Genomic DNA, 22,765 nt, shown 5'->3' with positions numbered 1-22,765 from the left:
TCAACTGGTTCCCCTCTGGCTTGACTTGTCAGATTCTTACATAGGAAGGATGAGAGTTATTTTTTGGTGATATTTTATTAAACAAAATGTATTTGATTGTCTTCTTATTTTCTTCTTATTTGAACATTATTATCATCGATCATCATCATCTTCCTCTTCTTCAAACCGGCCACCACCTCCACCAGGACCCCCATTTCAAAAAGCAAGTTTCTTCCCAACCATATTCAAATCCCACTCAAAGCCTGCAGATTTCCCATATGCTTTAGGAGATGAGAACAAGACAACAAGCAGCCTTATGCTGATGCAGGGTGACGGGAGCCAGATACTCATCTGGAATGATGAGGAAGATAAGTCAATTAGGGACCAAATCAAAGCGTCTGAACTCTCAGATGAAAGAGTGTTGCATAGGAGAGGGATCCGCTGTGGCTAGCCGACTACTCAGACAAAGACCTCAGGGCCCGCTGTGCCTGTTAGAGAAGCGGCAGGGCTGGTGGAACGTATTTCTAAACTGACTACATCAGCTCAGCTCTGAGTACGGGAGGGAGTGAGTACTAAACTGAGCAAAAATATAAACACAACATGTAATGTGTAGGTCCCATGTTACATGAGCTGAAATAAAAGATCCCTGAAACATTCCATATGCGTAAAAAAAACGTATTTCCCTCAAATATTGTGCACAGGTGCATCTTATGCTGGGGACAATAAAAGGCCACTCTAAAATGTGCAATTTTGTCACACAACACAATGCCACACATGTCTTGTGTTTTGAAGGAGCGTGCAATTGGCATGCTGACTGCAAGAATGTTTTGATGGGCGAGGGATTGTAATGCAGTTTGGCATTGATTGGGATGACTCATGTAGGCCTACTGGAGGCAGCTCTGCAGGGTGGTCACTAGCGGGCACAGCTACAAAGTCATAAAATCGTATTTTAAACCTAACCCTAACCGTAACCACACTGCCTAACCCTTCATTTCTGAATTTTGATGATATATAGCCAATTTTTACATGGCACTGGCCCATCTAGTGGAAATTGCTCAGCTCTGCCTCTAGGACAAGATTCGTCCCAATAAAAATCAATCTGCGATTGTAAAATTGGTCACCATCTGGATGTGACCATGACATGCCAATTATTAGCTAACGTTATTGCCCACGGGAAGCGTAAGCAAGGCAAGTCGAAGCCGGTGCGAATGACCAGAGCACCGATGTTGTATCGAATTGCTTCCTGACGTGAGTTGCTTGCCACGGGGTAGTTGTAGGCCTATCACATGCCTGCGGTAGTTACAGCTGTAGGATCTTAATTTGAGCTAGTTTGCTACGGCAGAAAAATAATCCTGCAGCAACAGGAAATGTAGATTATTATGTGGACAATTTTTTCAGGGGTTGATACATTTTCCGTAAGGGAAAATCAAGTCTGACATTTCTAAGTGGAAATGACAAACTTCAGAAGCCCTTTTAAACCTCAAAAACACTTCAAGTTTTACATTTCCTGCACTGCAGGAACGTAATCCTGCAACAGAGTGATCAGATTAAGATTCTGCATCTGTAACATAGCCAATTTGTTCCATCCACCCCACTTTATTTTAATAGGATAGCAGTCTACACAATAAATAACTTGTAATATTGGTAGGGCCATCTACACCAAGGACGATAACTACTAAGGGTAACTATAACGATGAACTATAGGCTACATAACTGTAAAACGTTGGCGAGCATCTACACTAGAGGAAAGTATATCATTCTACAGTAGCTTCACCTGTCAATCAACTGATCAACGCATCCACATGAATAGTATGCATGTCAATCTCTCCTGGCTCAAAGTATAGGATAGATCACTACTAGTATTTGTGAGAAGTATTGACTTGTTTAATGTACTGAGCTGTCTGTTTAAACTACTAGTACACAGCTCAGACTCCCAATCATAACCCACAAGACATGCCACCAGAGGTCTTTTCACAGTCCCCAAGTCCAGAACGAACCATGGGAGGCGCACAGTACTACCATCTGTGCGACGCCCTATGGGACTCACGATCACGGCCAGTTGGGATACAGCCCTGGATCGAACCCGGGTCTGTAGTGACGCCTCTAGCACTGCTATGCAGTGCCTTAGACCACTGTGCCACTCAAGGAACCACATAACTACATGGAAGTCTATTCTACATTATGTAACTCATGCAAGCAGTAAAATCAGATTTGAATAATGGATCAAAAATACTTTTGGAACAACATGGACTGTGAAGGGACACACACAGGCACAGACACACACATACACACACACATGATAACACACACTATACACACACGTACACATGGACTTTGTGTTGTAGATATGTGATAGTATAGTAGTGGCCTGAAGGCACACACTTAATGTGTTGTGAAATTTGTTGTGAAATGTGTTGTAATGTTTTTTTAAATGGTATATAACTGCCTAAATTGTGCTGGACCCCAGGAAGAGTAGCTGATGTGTAGGCCTATTAATAAGGTGGTAACTAATATAGAAACTCGTATTTAAATGTAGCAGTTCAACAACGAACGCCGTTAAGCCTTCACATCTTTTGTAATTGCTTGCCTTGTTGCTCAAGTGGTTTGCGAGTGATTTCCATTTTCTAATGGTTGTCAATAGTTTGGATCTTAGACAAGAAATATGTTCTACCTAGGCTACAACACACAGTGCAATGAAGAATGTATTATTGTTAACAAGTGAGTACATTTTTCATTAGTTTGACTTTTCTCATTGTTGCTAGTATTCCCCAGTGGATAGCCTACTCTGAGCAGAAGCCTACTCTCTGAGCAGAGTGTGTTCCCAACAGGCCTGGAGGGTGGCTGTCTCATTGGATGAGTGCTGGAGGTTGTGGCTATAGCATGAGTGTAGGCTATCACAAACATTCGTAACACCAACGGTTATATTACTATGGTCATATAATAATCCAGATATCATCCGGCCTGCATAGTAGCCTATCAACTATATCTTAGTTTATACAGATATGGGATCTTAATTTGATCACCTGTTGTTGCAGAAAATGTCCTGCCCAGTAGAAAATGCAAGCCTTCTAACGTTTGTAATTTCCACTTTCAAATGTCAGACTTGATTTGCCCTAACAAAAAATGTATCAACCCCTAACAAAATGTCCATTACATATAATCCACACAATAATTCACGTTTCCTGTTGCTGCAGGACTATTTTCCTGCTGTGATAAACTGGTCAAATTAAGATCCTACATCTGTACTTTTCTACTAGCTGCATACAATAATAGCCTAAATACTGAATCAAATCCGCTGAGCAATTATAATATTGTGAGTGCTACAAGTAGGCCTATGACACAATGTCATATTCCAATTCCAGAATTAGAAAACACTGTAGACAGTCATACAGTGAATTGCTAACTTAGTTATTGACATTATGGTTGTCAATTCCTTTGGATCCTATCAATATCATCACTGGCCAATTTGATAAGACCATCGCACGCTCTCTCTCTTCTTTCAAACTCCCCACCAGTTCTTTTGGCTGCTGTATTTTACATTCAGCAAGCTAGAGCAAGCGGGAATCTCTCCTCAAATAGGCTAAAAGCAAAGAAAATGCTTGTAAAAAAAGTGTCCAACAAGCTATTGTGGTCTAGCTTTTCCAGGGACTCCAAAATCATAGAGGAATCGCTGTAGCTGAGATGTTTGTAGCAGAGAGGCCAGGTACGGAATCGCGCAAAGAGAACAGTAAAGACAGACATGCTAGAGATGTGTAGCCTAAGTTAAAAGCGTATGAATATTACCCCATCATTAATTTGCTAAATATTAGCCCTAATACTGCAGTGAATATACCGAATAAATGCACACAGTGAAATAATGTTTTTTTAACAGACTATGAAATGACAGGTAGCCTAGGCTACACTGTGTGTTCTCCTCAGGCTCCCCAATTGGCTAATCTTTTTAGGGATAAGAACATGATCATACATAGCCTATAACAATACGGTGCCATAATTAATTGTATTATTGTTTTCTAGGGAGTGCAGAATTGCTGCAAACTGCAGTGAATATGTCATTTGAATAACCTCTAAAAAAGCCCTGATTAGGCCTGATTAGGCCACCTATTGGATCAGTTATGGGTCTTTTCTCGACCGTTTACAACATCCAGAAAGGCACTTTAGCAGGCCAGTAATGGGTGTATTTTGTCAGGATGTATCTGCGTTAACAGATACGACTGGAAAATATGGCCTTCTCCTACTGAAATGCGCTGTTTGTCATTGCTAATCATTCGCCCAAGTTGTCATATAATTGAGGTTGCCACCAATAAGCCTACATTCCCAGTTATTCAGGCAAGTTTATTGCACTCTCTGCCTCTCATGCCCCATGTTCACTAGAACATGGTGCCGCGGGGGGGTGCAAAACAGCTTCCCGTTTATTTCCAATGGAAGGAAAGCGGTGAGAAGTGGAAAGGGCGTGGGACCTTTAGGCAGTGTGAAGGTGGCGTGGGAGGCAGTGAAAAATATAACCTTTTCCCAACTTTATGCAAATCACCAGCAGCGACTGCTGGGCGATGACCAATCATATCCAGTGGTTCCCAGGACGAATTTGATACTATGTGACCCAAGACTGGAGACTTTCTTCAGCAAAGATGGCTGAAAAAAGTATTAGGATGGAAGCAAATGTAAGTGATTATAATGTCATAACGAATCATGCTAAAATTGTACAGTTGACAGGAATATGCTCGTTAATGTAGAGACAAATGATTATGCATATTTTTTTATCATAAAGTTAATAGAAAATCGCGATATAGAAAGCTAGCTGACTGGTTAGCTTTATGGGTGTTGTAACATGAGTATGAAATTGTAATTATATTTGTTTAATGTTTTAGGGACTCCTGAAACAACCAGCAAACCAGGCTGTCGTCTTGTGAAACAGTGGATGTAAAGAATCTAGCTGGCTAAAGCATTTACTGCAGATTGAATGTACAATTTTGTAAGCTTGCCTTGCTGATATTTGCCATGCAATGCAGATAGATGAAATAACGTAGCTAGCTAACTATATTCTTGCTTATTGTGCAGTGGATGATAAAAATATCTGTATCCCTATGGATGTGTAGCTAGCTATGTAGTTGATCTGTGTATGGACCCAAATGTTTGGTATACATATTAGTTCAGAACCTAGCTAGTAACCTCAGCTATCATAGCCAGTTGTATCAACTTCAAAACAGTCTGAATGACATTAAAAGCCTATGGATGGAGTAGAATATAATATAAGTCTGTGCCAAGGATGCAAGTCATATTAAACATGTAGTTATTACTATGCATGAGATCCCCCACATTGTAGCCTGTACATTCAGTATATTCACTGATCATGTGTTCTACCTTGGCAAATAAAGGTGCAGTTCATGTATGAATGTTTTTGAGATTATTTTTCAGTCATATCCAATACCAGGAGTATCCAATTCCAGTCTTTGAATGATGCTGTGTCTGCATATATGTATTACAATTATACACTTCAACAGTGTTGACCAATCTTGCTCCTGGGACATCAATAGTTACACATTGTAACTATGCAATTGACTAGAAACATGATTTAACTAGTTAAAGGCTGATTTGTAATTCATATATACAGAAATAGAGTTTAAAACAGTACACTACACTTTTGATGCATCATGTAAATACTCAAACCAGTTCACCTCAATACCTAATTTCCTTAATCTGCATTGATCTGATCAACATCAAATCAAATCCAATTTTATTTGTCACATACACAGATGTTAATGCGAGTGTCCCGATATGCCTGTGCTTCTAGTTCCGACCATGTAGTAATATCTAACAAGTAACCTAACCTAACAATTTCAGGATAGGTGTAGTATTTCATCAAATGATAGACTTAATTTCAACCAGTAGAGAATGTGAAACGCTTTATTGAAAGAAGTTCATTATCCAAGTGTTATAAATACAAAATACATGCATTATAAATATTATAATTGTAATATTATATTATAAATACAAGTTCAATGATGTACTTCAATGCACATCTGGTGTGCATTATAAAAACAGAAAGAAAGACGGTGGTGAGGGAGGTGTAAAAGACAGGAAGGGAAAGAGGGAAGAACAGAGGAGCAGGGAAGACAGCATATGATTAATGAATCACAGTGCTACCTTAATATTCTCTCAGTTCATCACAATTATATAATAGTGTCTAGTGGTGTCTCCCAACCAGCCTTGGGCTCCCAGTCGGACCGAAGGTTACCTTAAGCGCGGGTGAGGTGGTGATGACGGGACTGGGGGTTGGCATCCTCTCTCACATCAAAACATACCTGCAGACAGGCAGGTGGAGACAGAGAGATGGCATGTTTAAGCCTTGTGTTTTTAAAAAATCTAACACTGTAAGTCATCATAATCATCAGGATGTGAAATGCAAAACTGACCTTGGATCATTAACTCTGGGACAACGACATCTATCTTTATTTCAATGTAAAGCATCTCTTTAATAATACTTTCTGTTGACCTGATCAAGTGACCACTCACCTCTGATCATGCTGTGCCCTCTATGTAGCCAGTTCAGATGTGGGAGGGGTTCACCGACACAGCTGATATAACCTATAGGATTTAGGGAAAAGGGGAGAGAGGGATGTAGTGAAGGAGGGAGGCTGTTATTGAGAAAATAAGGTTGTTAAAGCAACAGTGTTCAATAGGAATCTGTGTGCCTCACCTGGTGTCCACACTAAGTGGCTGCAGAGTACTTTATATTGAAAAACATGCACAGACACACGAGGACAAACAATATAGCATAGTTATAGAAATAATTAAGTGTCTTACTATTCTCCATGGCTGGGCCTCTTGCCTATTCTTTGAAGGTGGAAGGAGCCACACCTGAACCTGCTTACTGCACAACACAATCCATCAATCAGATTGATACATGAGTTTGTAGGTGTGGGTTATAGGGTGTCTAATTGTTCTACATTTTTAAAATAGCCTGTTTTGTTTTTGTACAGACATCACACCCTTACCTAAACAACACCCTAAACAACACCCTCACCTGAGAAGTAGAAAGCAAAGGGAGAGAAACTGGGAATTGAATAACTGCTGTTGACATAGCTAAGTAAATGGAATACTCTTATTGCAATGTGGATGGCTCTTAAAAGAGCCTTTGGTTGTGCGTAGTGTAGTCTATGGTGTTGCCAGGGAACAGCACCCTCTTCGAAGAAATAGGAGGTGAAGATCTCCCACACACGGATTACCTCTCTTGCTGCGTTGTAGGACCCCATCCTTGAAACATTCTGCAGAGCAGCATACTTCTCCTCTGGCACACAGCGGCTAGCTGCAGATCCCCTCCTGGTCCTCGTGTCCATCCTCATGAAGTTATGCAGGACATAGGTATCCTTCACACGCCTGAATTCCTCCCTGAGGCAGTCCCAGATGGCCCTGGTCACCCAACCTTGCAGTGCCCTACACGCTAACTGTAGGCAAACGTTTTAAAAGAATTTCCAGTTACAAGGTATCTGTAGGAATATGGAAGATAATGTCATTATTAGACTTTTACATCACCAGGTAATTGTGGATTACTAAAGTATAATGTGCCTTATAACTAATGATAACATAATAATAATTATAATAATGATAGATGCATGTGCACACACGTGCATGTGTAGCATGTGATAATAACAGGATCATATTAAGGATAGCATGACAAATTAATACATAAATACGACTTAAAGCGATGAGTTGATCATTTGAATCAGCTGTGCAGTGCTAAGGCAAAAAAAGTGTACCCCTTTGAGTCCCCAGGACCAGGACTGAGAGCCACTGCTCTTCATTGGGACCTCTTCATCTGTAGACAGGCTTTCATAGCTCTCTTTATCTGCGGACAGAAAACCTCACACGAAACAGACTTCATTATACTCAAATTACACTGCACTTAATATTATGTTACTATTATCTCCGTCCTCACTTCTAGGGATTGGAACTACACAAAAGTACCTGCCCTATCCAGAATAGCCTACTCTCTCACTTTGACAGTTGGGGCTGCTAACATTATCCTTTCACCCTCCTCCATGGCTGTTAGCTAGCTTTGTTTTTTACAGTGATAAATACATCAAGATAGCTAGCTAATATGAAGTTAGGTAGCTAGTGATATTTAATTCACTTAATGAGCTATAGATACAGTATGTAAAGTTGGCTAGACAGCTAGCTAGCCAACTAGCTAGCTTATTTAGCAGCTCAATTTGAGTTAGCCTGCACTGTAGCTAGTTAGCTAATACTTCACCATTTAAAAACAAAAATCAAAATGTATTTACTTACTTGAATAGGTTCTCCCAGCCATGTGAACAATTGGAAACAGGGCAGCAATTATTTCACAATGCATTATTTCGCAATGTGATCTTTTTCTTATCCTCCTGGACAATTGGCCGGTGCCAATTTTTTCACCAGCTTTTCAAAATAAATATTCGTCCAAAACCCGGCTATTACCAGCTAACGGAAACACTGTTCCACACAATCAAATTCATGTTTTCCTAAAATGAGTTGAGAGAACAGGGCTGACGTGTTGAGCTCGACCACCTCAGTCAATTATGAAACAATTGTAAATAGACCAAAAAGAGAGAGAAGACCCAAACACCGTCACATGCTCTGAATCATTTAAATATGATTTTAACAGGGTGAATTGTTTGCATAACAGGGTTGGCCTTGAAAAGACTGTCAGATGTAAATGCATCACTAATCACATGAATATACGTATTTTGGGGGGATTAAGTGGGTTGAAATCTTTTGACACTTTAGCAAACCTTAAAAAATGTATTTATTACAATTGACCCAATGTCATCCGGGTTAGGGAAGGGTTTAGCCGACTGGGATGTCCTTTTCCCATCTCGCTCTAGCGACTCCTGTGGCGGACCGGGCGCATGCACTCTGACACGTCTCCAGTTGTACGGTGTTTCCTCTGACACATTGGTGTGGCTCGCTTCCGGGTTAAGCAAGCAGTGTGTCAAGAAGCAGTGCAGCTTGGCAGGGTCCTGTTTCAGAGGACGCATGGCTCTCGACCTTAGCCTCTCCCGAGTCCATACGGGAGTTGCAGCGATGGAACAAGACTGTAACTACCAATTGTATATCACGAAATTGGAGAGAAAAAGGGGTAATATATTAAAGTGCACTTCATTTAATATAAAATGCAATATTAGTGCATCATTTCTACTTATTAAGATATCAAAGGAAAGCAAAAGGCATCCATTTCGTGCAACGACCCATTAGATTTTCATCAATAGGGATTCAAATCAGTTAGGTAATGTTGTTGGTTTATCCAATCCAGTTTCTGTACAGTGATTATAATAACACAATGCATTTGATTGTTAATGACATCCAGTAAAGAGAGAGCTAATTCCTGTCACTAAGCACTGCTAGGTAACACTGCAGTCAATGGTAGCAGATCATATTGCAGCTGCATTCCTTTTCACCCAACAGCTAAATGTAAAGTCATTTCAAAATCCTAAATTAGGATCACTCTTTTAACTCCAAATTAACAAACTAAGGGGAGGATGTGTCCATCTCCAAATCTGCCTGCCAGGAATGGCAGTCGTTAACCCTCAGTATTTCCTTATATGCCATGTCTGCTTAGCCTGCTGCCTGCAGCACATGGAACTTGGTGGTTAAGCCATTTGGGACTCTGCACAGATTTCATTTTAAGAGAGTGTACTTGGATAAGGCATGGGAGGAAACACAGACATATTAAAAGAAAGTGGAGGGATATAGAGAGTGCTTTCTGTGGAAGGTTTGAAATATGCTACAGTATATATTTTATTTCCTCTATCTAAGCTGAAAGCTTAATCAAAGTCATCAAGCTTCATCAAGTTTCATCAAAGTCATTATTGTGAGGTGAATATGCAGTTGAAAGGATACCCTGGGGTCACGTTAGTAGCTTAGTGAGTTGATTGTTGGGGGGATGACTTCCAGCCAAAGATATGCTAGACTTCACTGCATGTGGAAAAGTTAAGATAACTGAACAGAACAAGCCAAATGGGTGAATCTGGATGATATACAGTCAGTTCCAGAATTATTGGCACCCTTGATAAAGATTAGCAAAAAAAGACAGTATAAAATAAATAAGAGAAATACAATGCTATATTGTATGGTCTTTTTAAAAATTTTATTACAATAATTTTATTTGAATATTATTATTTTGTCTCTCTCAGTACATCCCAAGAGAGCCATGTTTCCGTGAAACAGATTATGTTACAATCCCTGATGTCTCTCTGGAAGGAAATCCTCGCCCTGAGCTCGTCAACTTTATTATCCCGTGACTGAACATTAGCGAGACTAAATGTCCACTCCGAGTACTTATTTTCTGCCGGCGGTGTTTTGGAATAGCCTCTGGAATCAGTTCAATTGCCGTGTGGATCCGATTTGGATCCGATTTGGGGAAAGTCGTATTCCTGGTCGTAATGCTGGTAAAGATTGTGAATTACCGCTGCTCTGATATCCAAAAGTTCTTCCCGACTGTATGTAATAAAACAAATAATTTCTTGGCCTAATAATGTAAGAAATAACACATAAAAAAAACAAAATACTGCAAAGTGTCCCTAAGAGTTAAAAGCACGGCAGCCCTATTCGTCGGCACCATTTACATTTAGGTCCGGTCTAATTCCCTTTTTACCTTAGTTTTTTAGCAGACACTCTTATCCAGAGTGATTTACAGTTAGTGCATTCATCTTATGATAACGAGGTGGGACAACTACATATCACATAAGCTAGTTCCACCATTGGGGTGCTAGGACAGAGAAGAGCTTCTTTCTGCAAGCTGTTCAATTGCCAGTGCAAAGAGAAAGAGAGAGAAGGGATATCCCTGTCTTGTCTTTCTGCAACAACAGCCATTATTGATGAATCTATATCATGTTTTTTTTTGCGTATTGTATTAAACTGAAACATGTTCTTATATTTGTTTGTATGTGTCTATTTTAATAAACCCTGTTTGATTGATATGTATCAAGTCTGGTAAGACTTTTTCCAATAATTGTATTATTCTTTTATTGTCACAATTTATGAAACATATGGGTCTATAATCAGCAGTGCACTACATATTTTTATGATTTTATAACTGAAATAACTGTTTGATGCATGGAATTAGGAAGTACTGAATTGAGTGACATGTGTTGTCCTTTGTGTGAATAGGGGCACTAAATGTTGAATAGAATTCTTTGGGAAATCCATCCATTCCTGGTGCTTTTCTCTGTGCAACAATTTTAATGGTATCTAATATTTATTTTTGGGTGATTTCTGCAGCATTGAAGGTCCCAAAGAACACAGTGGCCTCCATCATTCTTAAATGGAAGAAGTTTGGAACCACGAAGACTCTTCCTGGTGCTGGCCGCCAGGCCAAACTGACCAATCGGGGGAGAAGGGCCTTTGTCAGGGAGGTGGCCAAGAAGCCGATGACCACTCTGACAGAGCTCTAAAGTTCCTCTGTTGAAATGGGAGAACATTCCAAAAGGGCAATCATCTCTGCAGCACTCCGCCAATCAGGCCTCTATGGTAGAGTGGCCAGGCGGAAGCCACTCCTAAGTAAAAGGCATATGACAGCCCACTTGGAGTTTTCCAAAAGTCACCGAAAGACTCATGAGAAAACAAGATTCTCTGGTCTGATAAAACCAAGATTGAACTGTTTGGCCTGAATGCCAAGCATCACATCTGGAGGAAACCTGCGGTGAAGCATGGTGGTGGCAGCATCATGCTGTGGGGATGTTTTTCAACAAAAGGTACTGGGAGACTAGTCAGGATTGATGCAAAGTTGAACGGAGTAAAGTACAGAGAGATCCTTCATGAAAACCTCCCCCAGAGCGCTCAGGACCTTAGACAGGACAATGACCTTAAGCACACAGCAAATACAATGCAGGAGAGGCTTCGGGACAAGTCTCTGAATGTCCTTGAGTGGCCCAGCCAGAGCACGGACTGGAATCCAATTGAACATCTCTGGAGAGACCTGAAAAAGCTGCCAAAGGTGCTTAAACAAAGTACTGAGTAAAGGTTCAGAATACTTATATGCAGTTGAAGTCGGAAGTTTACATACACCTTAGCCAAATACATTTAAACTCAGTTTTTCACAATTCCTGACATTTAATCCTAGTAAAAATCCCTGTCATAGGTCAGTTAGGATCAACACTTTATTTTAAGAATGTGAATTGTCAGAATAATAGTAGAGAGAATGATTTATTTCAGCTTTTATTTCATCACATTCCCAGTGGGTCAGAAGTTTGCATACACTCAATTAGTATTTGGTAGCATTGCCTTTAAATAGCTTAACTTGGGTCAAATGTTTCGGATAGCCTTCCACAAGCTTCCCACATTAAGTTGGGGGAATTTTGGCCCATTCCTCCTGACAGAGCTGGTGTAACTGAGTCAGGTTTGTTGGCCTCCTTGCTCACACACTCTTTTTCAGTTCTGCCCACAAATTTTCCAGAGGATTGAGGTCAGGGCTTTGTGATGGCCACTCCAATACCTTGACTTTGTTGTCCTTAAGCCATTTTTCCAGAACTTTGGAAGTATGCTTGGGGTCATTGTCCATTTGGAAGACCCATTTGCTGCCAATATATCCACATATTTTTCCTCCCTCATGATACCATCTATTTTGTGAAGTGCACCATTCCCTCCTGCAGCAAAGCACCCCCACAGCATGTTGCTGCCACCCCCGTGCTTCACGGTTGGGATGGTGTTCCTCGGCTTGCAAGCCTCCCCCTTTTTCCTCCAAACATAACAATGGTCATTATGGCCAAACAGTTCTATATTTGTTTCATCAGACCAGAGGACATTTCTCCAAAAAGTACAACTTAGTGTATGTAAACTTCTGATCCACTGGAATTGTGATAAGTGAAATAATCTGTCTATAAACAATTGTTGGAAAAATTGTGTCATGCACAAAGTAGATGTCCTAACCGACTTGCCAAAACTGTAGTTTGTTAACAAGAAATTTGTGGAGTGGTTGAAAAACGAGTTTTAATGACTCCAACCTAAGTGTATGCAAACTTCCGACTTCAACTGTATATGTGATATTTCAGTTGTTTTTTAAATATAAATTAGCAAACATTTCTAAAAACCTGTTTTTGCTTTGTCATTATGGGGTATTGTGTGTAGATTAATGAGGGAACAAAACAATTTAATACATTTTAGTATAAGGCTGTAACATAACAAAATGTGGAAAAAGTCAAGGGGTCTGAATACTTTCCGAAGGCACTGTAGAAACTGGTTTAGCGTGTGTTCATTCTGTGAGAGTTGCGAGATATTTACCAGGTTTATTTGCCATTAAGTAGTATGCTTTATTTGAGTTTAACCTGTAGTTGTTGTCTCTCTTCAAAAGGAAAACAATGTATTCCTATTAATTTCTTCTTCCCCTTGTAAAGATTTTGAATGGGCTTTTTCTAAGGTAGTGATTTATATTTATTAATTTTAATTTATAATTCAGATTTAACTTTTGCAGAGTATGAGATTATCATTCTCCAATTGTACACCTTAAAGGTATCCCAAATTATATCTGGGGTCGGCTTTTCTCTGTCCTCTATGTCTACAGTCGTGGCCAAAAGTTTTGAGAATTTTCACAAAGTATGCTGCTTCAGTGTCTTTAGATATTTTTTGTCAGATGTTACTATGGAATACTGAAGTATAATTACAAGCATTTCATAAGTGTCAAAGGCTTTTATTGACAATTACTTGAAGTTGATGTAAAGAGTCAATATTTGCAGTGTTGTCCCTTCTTTTTCAAGAACTCTGCAATCCACCCTGGCATGCTGTCAATTAACTTCTGGGCCACATCCTGACTGATGGCAGCCCATTCTTGCATAATCAATACTTGGAGTTTGTCAGAATTTGTGGGTTTTTGTTTGTCCACCCGCCTCTTGAGGATTGACCACACATTTTCAATGGGATTAAGGTCTGGGGAGTTTCCTGGCCATGGACCAAAAATATCAATGTTTTGTTTCCCGAGCCACTTAGTTATCACTTTTGCCTTATGGCAAGGTGCTCCATCATGCTGGAAAAGGCATTGTTCGTCACCAAACTCTTCCTGGATAGTTAGGAGAAGTTGCTCTCGGAGGATGTGTTGGTACCATTCTTTATTTATGGCTGTGTTCTTAGGCAAAATTGTGAGTGAGCCCACTCCCTTGGATGAGAAGCAACCCCATGGTCTCAGGATGCTTTACTGTTGGCATAACACAGGACTGATGATAGAACTCACCTTGACTTCTCCGGACAAGCTTTTTTCCGGATGCCCCAAACAATCGGAAAGGGAATTCAGAGAAAATGACTTTGCCCCAGTCCTCAGCAGTCCAATCCCTGTGCCTTTTGCAGAACGTCAGTCTGTCCCTGATGTTTTTCCTGGAGAGAAGTGGCTTCTTTGCTGCCCTTCTTGACACCAGGCCATCCTTCAAAAGTCTTCGCCTCACTGTGCGTGCAGATGCACTCACCACTGCCTGCTGCCATTCCTGAGCAAGCTCTGTACTGGTGGTGCCCCGATCACGAAGCTGAATGAACTTTAGGAGATGGTCCTGGCGCTTGCTGGACTTTCTTGGTCGCCCTGAAGCCTTCTTCACAACAATTGAACTGCTCTCCTTGAAGTTCTTGATGATCCGATAAATGGTTGATTTAGGTGCAATCTTACGGGCAGCAATATACTTGCCTGTGAAGCCCTTTTTGTGCAAAGCAATGATGACGGCACGTTTTTCCTTGCAGGAAACCCTGATTGACAGAGGAAGAACAATGATTCCAAGCACCACCCTCCTTTTGAAGCTTCCAGTCTGTTATTCGAACTCAATCAGCATGACAGAGTGATCTCCAGCCTTGTCCTCGTCAACACTCACACCTGTGTTAATGAGAAAATCACTGACATGATGTCAGCTGGTCCATTTGTGGCAGGGCTGATATTCAGTGGAAATGTTTTTTGGGGATTCAGTTCATTTGCATGGCAAAAAGGGACTTAGCAATTAATTGCAATTCATCTGATCACTCTTCATAACATTCTGGAGTATATGCAAATTGCCATCATACAAACTGAGGCAGCAGACTTTGTGAAAATGAATATTTGTGTCATTCTCAAAACCTTTGGCCATGGCTGTACATTTGTAATGGTAAAGGTTTTTATTTTTTTTGTTTATGTATTTAATACATTTTGGGCCCAGAAGATGTGCTCTGTTCATTCTGTAAATTTTGTCACTACGTCAATTTTTAGTTGGTGTGATTAAGCATGATACCAGAGAATGATCCGGTATCACTGTTTCATGCATTTGTTTGTGCATTTTTGGAAATAAAAATGTAGTCAATTCTTGAATAGGTTTTCTTACTTTGAGAATAAAAAGGAATAATCTTTTCTAGTTAGGAATAGTAATCTCCAGGTGTCCTGTAAATTATTTGTTGAGATTATATTTTTCAGACTTATATTTTTCAGACTCCCTAAATGTGCCTCTTTTATTATAACGTCTCTCAATCTTATCAAATGTATGATTTAGGTCACCTGCTGAAAATAATAGTTCCTGTCTGGATTTGATCTAATATAGCTAAAATTCTATCTACAATCACCAGATTTGCCCCTGGTGGGATATACAATGAAATAAATGTTTATTTCTCACCATGTAAGGTCAAATTCAACATTAGAAAATGGCCTTCTACTTGGATAGAAGGGAAAATGGTGTATTCTTATTGATCAGGATCCATACACCTCTGCTGTTAATGCAATAGGTGGCAACATAGGCCTCTCCAACTCTGCTCCTCTTTAAATATTCAATTCTATTTTTTTGTTGCAAGAACACCACATCTGCTAACAATCTTTTTAAGTGTTTGAGAACCATATGCTGTGCCTTCAGAATGTTGACTTTGGGATAATAGTTCCACAGTTTAAAGATTATCATGCAAGTGTATTTAGAAATCTTCTGTTTCACACAGATCTTAAAGATGACCTGGTGATGGTATTTAGCGTTTAGCATCACTCCAGATCCTCCGGTGAAACATCCACACAAGCTCTTCCGATATCAGCTTGATCACGTAGCTGGAAATGTCACATTTTTCATAATCTTCCACTAGGGACAATATACCAGACGAGCTAAATCACTTCTGTGCTCGCTTTGAGGCAAGCAACACTGAGGCATGCATGAGAGCATCAGTTGTTCCGGACGACTGTGTGATCACGCTCACCGTAGCCAACGTGAGTAGGACCTATAAACAGGTCAACACTCACAAGGCTGCGGGGCCAGACGGATTACCAGGACGTGTGCTCCGGGCATGTGCTGACCAACTGGTAGGTGTCTTCACTGACATTTTCAACATGTCCCTGATTGAGTCCGTAATACCAACATGTTTCAATCAGACCACCATAGTCCCTGTGCCCAAGAACACGAAGGCAACCTGCCTAAATAACTACAGACCCGTAGCACTCACATCTGTAGCCATGAAGTGCTTTGAAAGGCTGGTCATGGCTCACATCAACACCATAATGCCAGAAACCCTAGACCCACTCCAATTTGCATACCGCCCAAACAGATCCACAGATGATGCAATCTCTATTGCACTCCACACGGCCCTTTCCCACCTGGACAAAAGGAACACCTTTGTGAGAATGCTATTCATTGACTACAGCTCAGCGTTCAACACCATAGTGCCCTCAAAGCTCATCACTAAGCTAAGGATCCTGGGACTAAACACCTCCCTCTGCAACTGGATCCTGGACTTCCTGACGGGCTGCCGCCAGGTGGTGAGGGTAGGTAACAACACATCCGCCATGCTGATCCTCAACACAGGGGCTCCTCAGGGGTGTGTGCTCAGTCCCCTCCTGTACTCTCTGTTCACTCATGACTGCACGGCCAGGCACGACTCTAACACCATCATTAAGTTTGCAGACGACACAACAGTGGTAGGCCTGATCACTGACAACGATGAGACAGCCTACAGGGAGGAGGTCAGAGACCTAACAGTGTGGTGCAAGGACAACAACCTCTCCCTCAAGGTGATCGAGACAAAGGAGATGATTGTGGAACAGGAAAAGGAGGACCGACAAAGCCCCCATTCTCATCAACGGGGCTGTAATGGAGCAGGTTGAGAGCTTCAAATTCCTTACCGTCACCAACAAACTTACATGGTCTAAACACACCAAGACAGTCATGAAGAGGGCACGACAAAACCTATTCCCCCTCAGGAGACTGAAAAGATTTGGCGTGTGTCCTCAGATCCTTAAAAGGTTTTACAGCTGCACCATCGAGAGCATCCTGACAGGTTGCATCACTGCCTGGTATGGCAACTGCTTGGCCTCCAACCGCAAGGCACTACAAAGGGTAGTGCATCACTGGGGCCAAGCTTCCTGCCATCTAGGACCTCTATACCAGGCGGTGTCAGAGGAAGGCCCTAAAAATTGTCAAAGACTCCAGCCACCTTAAACTTAAACTGTTCTCTCTGCTATCGCATGCCAAGCGGTATCGGAGCGCCAAGTCAAGGTCCAGGAGGCTTCTAAACAGCTTCTAACCTCAATACGTAAGACTACTGAACAGCTAATCAAATGGCTACCCAATGAAATGGCTACCCCCCCCCCCACCCCACTTTATTAACTCTACCTAATGTGCCCCTGCACATTGACTCTATACCGATACCCCCTGTATATAGCCCCGTTATTGTTATTTACTGCTGCTCTTTAATTATTTGTTATTCTTATCTCTTACTTTTTTTCTGTATTTTCTTAAAGCTGCATTGTTGGTTTAGGGCTTGTAAGTAAGCATTTCACTGTAAGGTCTGTTACACCTGTTGTATTCGGCACATGTGACAAATAAAATTTGATTTAATGGCCATGGCAAAATCTTGATTTTGTGTTCATTTAACAATTTCTTTGTCGATTTTGATCTGTGCTTGGTTTAATTGAATTGCTGGAAGATCCACTTGCGGCCAAGTGTCAAGCGGCCAAGAGGCAACCAGGTTTTTGGCTAAAATGTCCTGGTGCTTGGTAAAGTTCATGATGCCGTTGACCTTAACCCCGGCCCCATGATCAGTGGAAGCAGAATAGCCCCATAACATCAAATATCCACCACCATATTTTATAGTAGGTATGAGGTACTTTTCTGCATATACTTCCATTTTTCTACTCCAAATCCACAACAGGTATGCAGAGCTCATTTTCATGTCGTCTGACCATATTACATCCTGGAGTTTGATAAATGGCACTTGGATTGGAACCAGTGTAAATAGAGCTCTTTGGCCACGCACACCAGTGGTGGGTTTGGCGTCGAAAAACAGAAGCATATGCATACTTTCTCAAATACTAAATATACAAATATGTATTTTACAGTTATAAGGAAGGTAAAATGTTATAGTAAGTCGTTTTATAAATTGATTTAGAAAAAATAATTTCAAGCCTATAATCATATATCATATAATATATTCTATATTTGTATATTTTTTTATCATATTTGTGATGTGCACTTGAGCTTGTGTCCTTAAAAGTGATTTCACCTCAGTAAATGTATAATTCATTTTCCCAGAAAGTAAAATTTTTTGAAAGGTGAGATTTTAGCCTTTTTTTGCAGCATGTAGCATTACTAGTTTTTGTTTATGGCCCTCTCATGATAAGTCATTTATTTCTGGGATGACTTAGATTACATTTTCAATTACATTTAGTTACATTTGTCACGACCTCCACCGAAGTTGGTTCCTCTCTTTGTTCGTTCGGGCGGTCGACGTCACCGGCTTTCTAGTCACCACCGATCCATGTTTCATTTTCGTTTTGCTTTTGTCACGCCCTGGTCTTAGTATTTTGTGTTTATATATTTATTTGGTCAGGCCAGGGTGTGACATGGGGTTATTTTGTGTTGTGTTGTGGTATTGGGGGTTTTAGTAGGTATTAGGATTGTGGCTGAGTAGGGGTGTCTAGCATAGTCTATGGCTGCCTGAGGTTCTCAATCAGAGTCAGGTGATTCTCGTTGTCTCTGATTGGGAACCATATTTAGGTAGGCTGGGTTTCACTGTGTGTTTGTGGGTGATTGTTCCTGTCTTAGTGTTTTGTATTTCACCAGATAGGCTGTTTCGGTTTTCATTATTTCATTTCGTTAGTTTTGTAGTTTCTGCATGTATAGGTTTTCCTTCATTAAAATATATCATGAATCATCACCACGCTGCATTTTGGTCCGATCCTTGTTCTACCTCTTCGTCAGAGGAGGAGATAGAAGAGAGCCGTTACAGTTTTGTCTTCATTATACACACCTGGTTTCAATTCCATAATCAATGTTCCTTATTTAACCCTCTGGCTTCCCTTTCTGTTTTGGGCGTGATTGTCGTTGTCATGTGGGTTTGATATTTTGTGCTCTGGATATTTGTGTTTTACCTTGTTGGAACTTTGCTTATTTTTTTGTAAATTCTCTGATTATACCTGTGTCCTGCGCCTGACTCCGCCTTATCCATTCAGCTAATCATTGACAACATTTAAGAGGTTTTAAACCAAATCTATTTATCTGATCAATTGCATAAGTATAAAAGAATATATTATAATTTTTGGGGAGTATACCTCAGTATTTGTTATTTGTTTTATACAGGCTTTTTCTTCTCCTTTATCAAGGGTGCCAATATTTTGGAACCTGACTGTACAGTGTACAAAAACAGCACAGAAGGCTCAGAACATATGTGATTCCCCTCAGCCAATCTGGAAACAGCACCTGAAAAGAGTCCTTTTCACTAGATCTGAACTAAATATTATTCAGTCGATGACCATATGTGAAGTACTGCAGGCATTGAACATGCACAAATGCCTGAGGGTACCTATATTTAGGGGTTGAGTTTTCTCTTTTCTCTTTTTTCAGATAGACTTCACCAGACGCCTCCACACCTCCAGCAATGATGGCTGTTCTCCGCTCTGGAGGAAGAGTGTTCATCATGCTCCTCATTAGCAGGTAATAAAAATAAGTTACAGTAGAATAGTTACAGTGATTGCCTAGGACCTGTGGTTACTATGTACAGATGTTGAATATACAGTCAGATGACAGTATGAGACATTGTTAAAAATGTTTTCAGACAATGGTAAAATTAGGTGTTGCTGAGTCCAGTGTAAAGGATTTTTAGTAACACTTTACTTGACACCCAGCGTCATAACCATGTCATAACAGCTGACATAATTTGTCATAACCTGTTATAAAATGGTCATTACACTATCATGACACATATATTTACATATGTTTTGACATTTTATGGCTGAGTGTAAAATCCCACAAAAGCTACCGCGGTATTTATTTCATGGCTGGTTATGACACCTGCATAAGAGTGTGGAAACCCACAAAACCTACCACACAAGTCAAAACATTCCATTACACCATAGCCTATGTAACAACAGTATGTTTATGTTAAATATATATATTTTTAAATTGACCAAATTAAATTATCATTGTAATTGCGCACACATGGATGTCAGACATGCACCTACCCCAATGCTCTGTTGATGACGACTAGGATGAATGCAGGAGCAGATTTCAGGAGAAGGACAAGACACCCCTTTTTTTTTTACTGATGACTGAAATAAGGGCATGTACGTGATAGGCCTATGTGGCTTATATAATTATGATGGTCATAAATTATGATGATTGTGGACTTCAGGGTGCACCCCCATATCCACATCAACGGGACCACAGTGGAGAAGGTGGAAAGCTTCAAGTTCCTTGGCGTACACGTCACTGACAAACTGAAATGGAAAACCCACACAGACAGTGTGGTGAAGAAGGCACAACAGAGTCTCTTCAACCTCAGGAGGCTAAAGGAATGTGGCTTGTCACCTAAAACCCTCACAAATTTCTACAGATGCACAATTGAAAGCATCCTGTCGGGCTGTATCACTGCCTGGTATGGCAAGGCTCTCCAGAGGGTGGTGCGGTCTGCCCAACGCATTACCGGGGGTAAACTACTGGCCCTCCAGGACACCTACAGCACCTGATATCACAGGAAGGCCATACAGATCATCAAGGACATCAACCACTCAAGCCACTGCCTGTTCACCCCTCTATCATCTAGAAGGCGAGGTCAGTACAGGTGCATCAAAGCTGGGACCGAGAGACTGAAAAACAGCTTCTATCTCAAGGCCATCAGACTGATAAACAGCCATTAGGGGCTACTGGATATAGGCATCAACTAGGAATCACTGGCCACTTTAAGGAATGGAACAGTAGTCACTTCAATAATGTTTACATATCTGGCATTACTCATATATACATATTACATGACTAAGATACCGTAGAATAGTATAGAACACAGTATATACATATGAGATGAGTAATGCAAGATATTTCATCATTATTAAGTGACTACGATACCATACAATAGAATATAATACAGTATATACAGTGGCAAGAAAAAGTATGTGAACCCTTTGGAAATACCTGGATTTCTGCATAAATTGGTCGTAAAATTTGATCTGATCTCCATCTAGGTCACAACAATAGGCAAACACAGTCTGCTTAAACTAATAACACACAAACAATTCTATGTTTTCATGCCTTTATTGAACACAGTGTAAACATTGACAGTGCAGGGTGGGAAAAGTATGTGAACCCTTGGATTTAATAACTGGCTGACCCTCCTTTGGCAACAATAACCTCTACCAAACATTTTCGGTAGTTGCGGATCAGACCTGCACAACGGTCAGGAGGAATTTTGGACTATTCCTCCTTACAAAACTGTTTCAGTTCAGCAATATTCTTGGGATGTCTGGTGTGAACTGTTCTCTTGAGGTCATGCCACAGCATCTTGGTCGGGTAAAGGTCAGGACTCTGACTGGGCCACTCCAGAAGGTGTATTTTCTTCTGTTGAAGCCATTCTGTTGTTGATTTACTTCTGTGTTTTGGGTCATTGACCTATTGCATCACCCAACTTCTGTTGAGCTTCAATTGGTGGACAGATAGCCTAACATTGTCCTGTAAAATGTCTTGGAAAACTTGGGAATTCATTTTTCCGTCGATGACAGCAAGCTGTCCAGGCCCTGAGGAAGCAAAGCAGCCCCAAACCACGATTCTCCTTCCACCATACTATACAGTTGAGATGAGGTTTTGATGTTGGTGTGCTGTGCCTTTTTTCTCCACACAGTGTTGTGTGTTCCTTCCAAACAACTCAACTGTAGTTTCATCTGTCCACAGAATATTTTGGCAGTAGCACTGTGGAACATCCAGATGCACTTTTGCGAACTTCAGAAGTTCAGTAATGTTTTCTTGGACAGCAGTGGCATCTTTTGTGGTGTCCCCCCATGAACACCTTTATTGTTTAGTGTTTTACGTATCATCGACTCGTCAACAGAGATGTTAGCCTGTTCCAATGATTTCTGTAAGTCTTTAGCTGACACTCTAGGATTCTTCTTAACCTCATTGAGCATTCTTAGCTGTAGTCTTTGCAGTCATCTTTGCAGGACGGCCACTCCTAGGGAGAGTAGCAGCAGTGCTGAACTGTTCTCCATTTACAGACAATTTGTCTTACCATGAACTGATGAAGATCAAGGCTTTTAGAGATACTTTTGTAACCCTTTACAGCTTTATGCAAGTCAACAATTCTCAATCTTAGGTCTTCTGAGATCTCTTTTGTTCGAGGCATAGTTCACATCAGGCAATGATTCTTGTGAATAGCAAACTCAAATTTTGTGAGTTTTTTTAAAGGGCAAGGCAGCTCTAACCAACATATCCAATCTCGTCTCATTGATTGGACTCCAGGTCCTGACTCCAATTAGCTTTTGGAGAAGTCATTAGCCTAGGGGTTCACATACTTTTTCCAACCTACACTGTGAATGTTTAAATTATGTATTCAATATAGACAAAAATACAATAATTTGTGTGTT

General features: G+C 40.6%; 1 protein-coding gene across 1 annotated transcript in view; it reads left to right on the top strand.

Moving 5' to 3' along the window:
- The window catches only part of LOC112250270 (gamma-aminobutyric acid receptor subunit pi-like), a 93,140-nt gene that overhangs the window by 9,794 nt on the left and 60,581 nt on the right, over positions 1-22,765 (top strand). The window contains exon 2 of the mRNA XM_024420325.1: positions 19,761-19,850. Within this exon, the coding sequence (XP_024276093.1) occupies positions 19,795-19,850 (56 nt within the window). The 5' untranslated portion in view covers positions 19,761-19,794. The remainder of the gene's footprint in view (positions 1-19,760; positions 19,851-22,765) is intronic.

This window comes from Oncorhynchus tshawytscha, linkage group LG01 (genome assembly GCF_018296145.1).
Source record: "Oncorhynchus tshawytscha isolate Ot180627B linkage group LG01, Otsh_v2.0, whole genome shotgun sequence".
Lineage (NCBI taxonomy): Eukaryota > Metazoa > Chordata > Actinopteri > Salmoniformes > Salmonidae > Oncorhynchus > Oncorhynchus tshawytscha.
The sequence above is the reverse complement of the archived record's forward strand: the minus strand, read 5'-3'. Positions and strand labels throughout refer to the sequence as shown.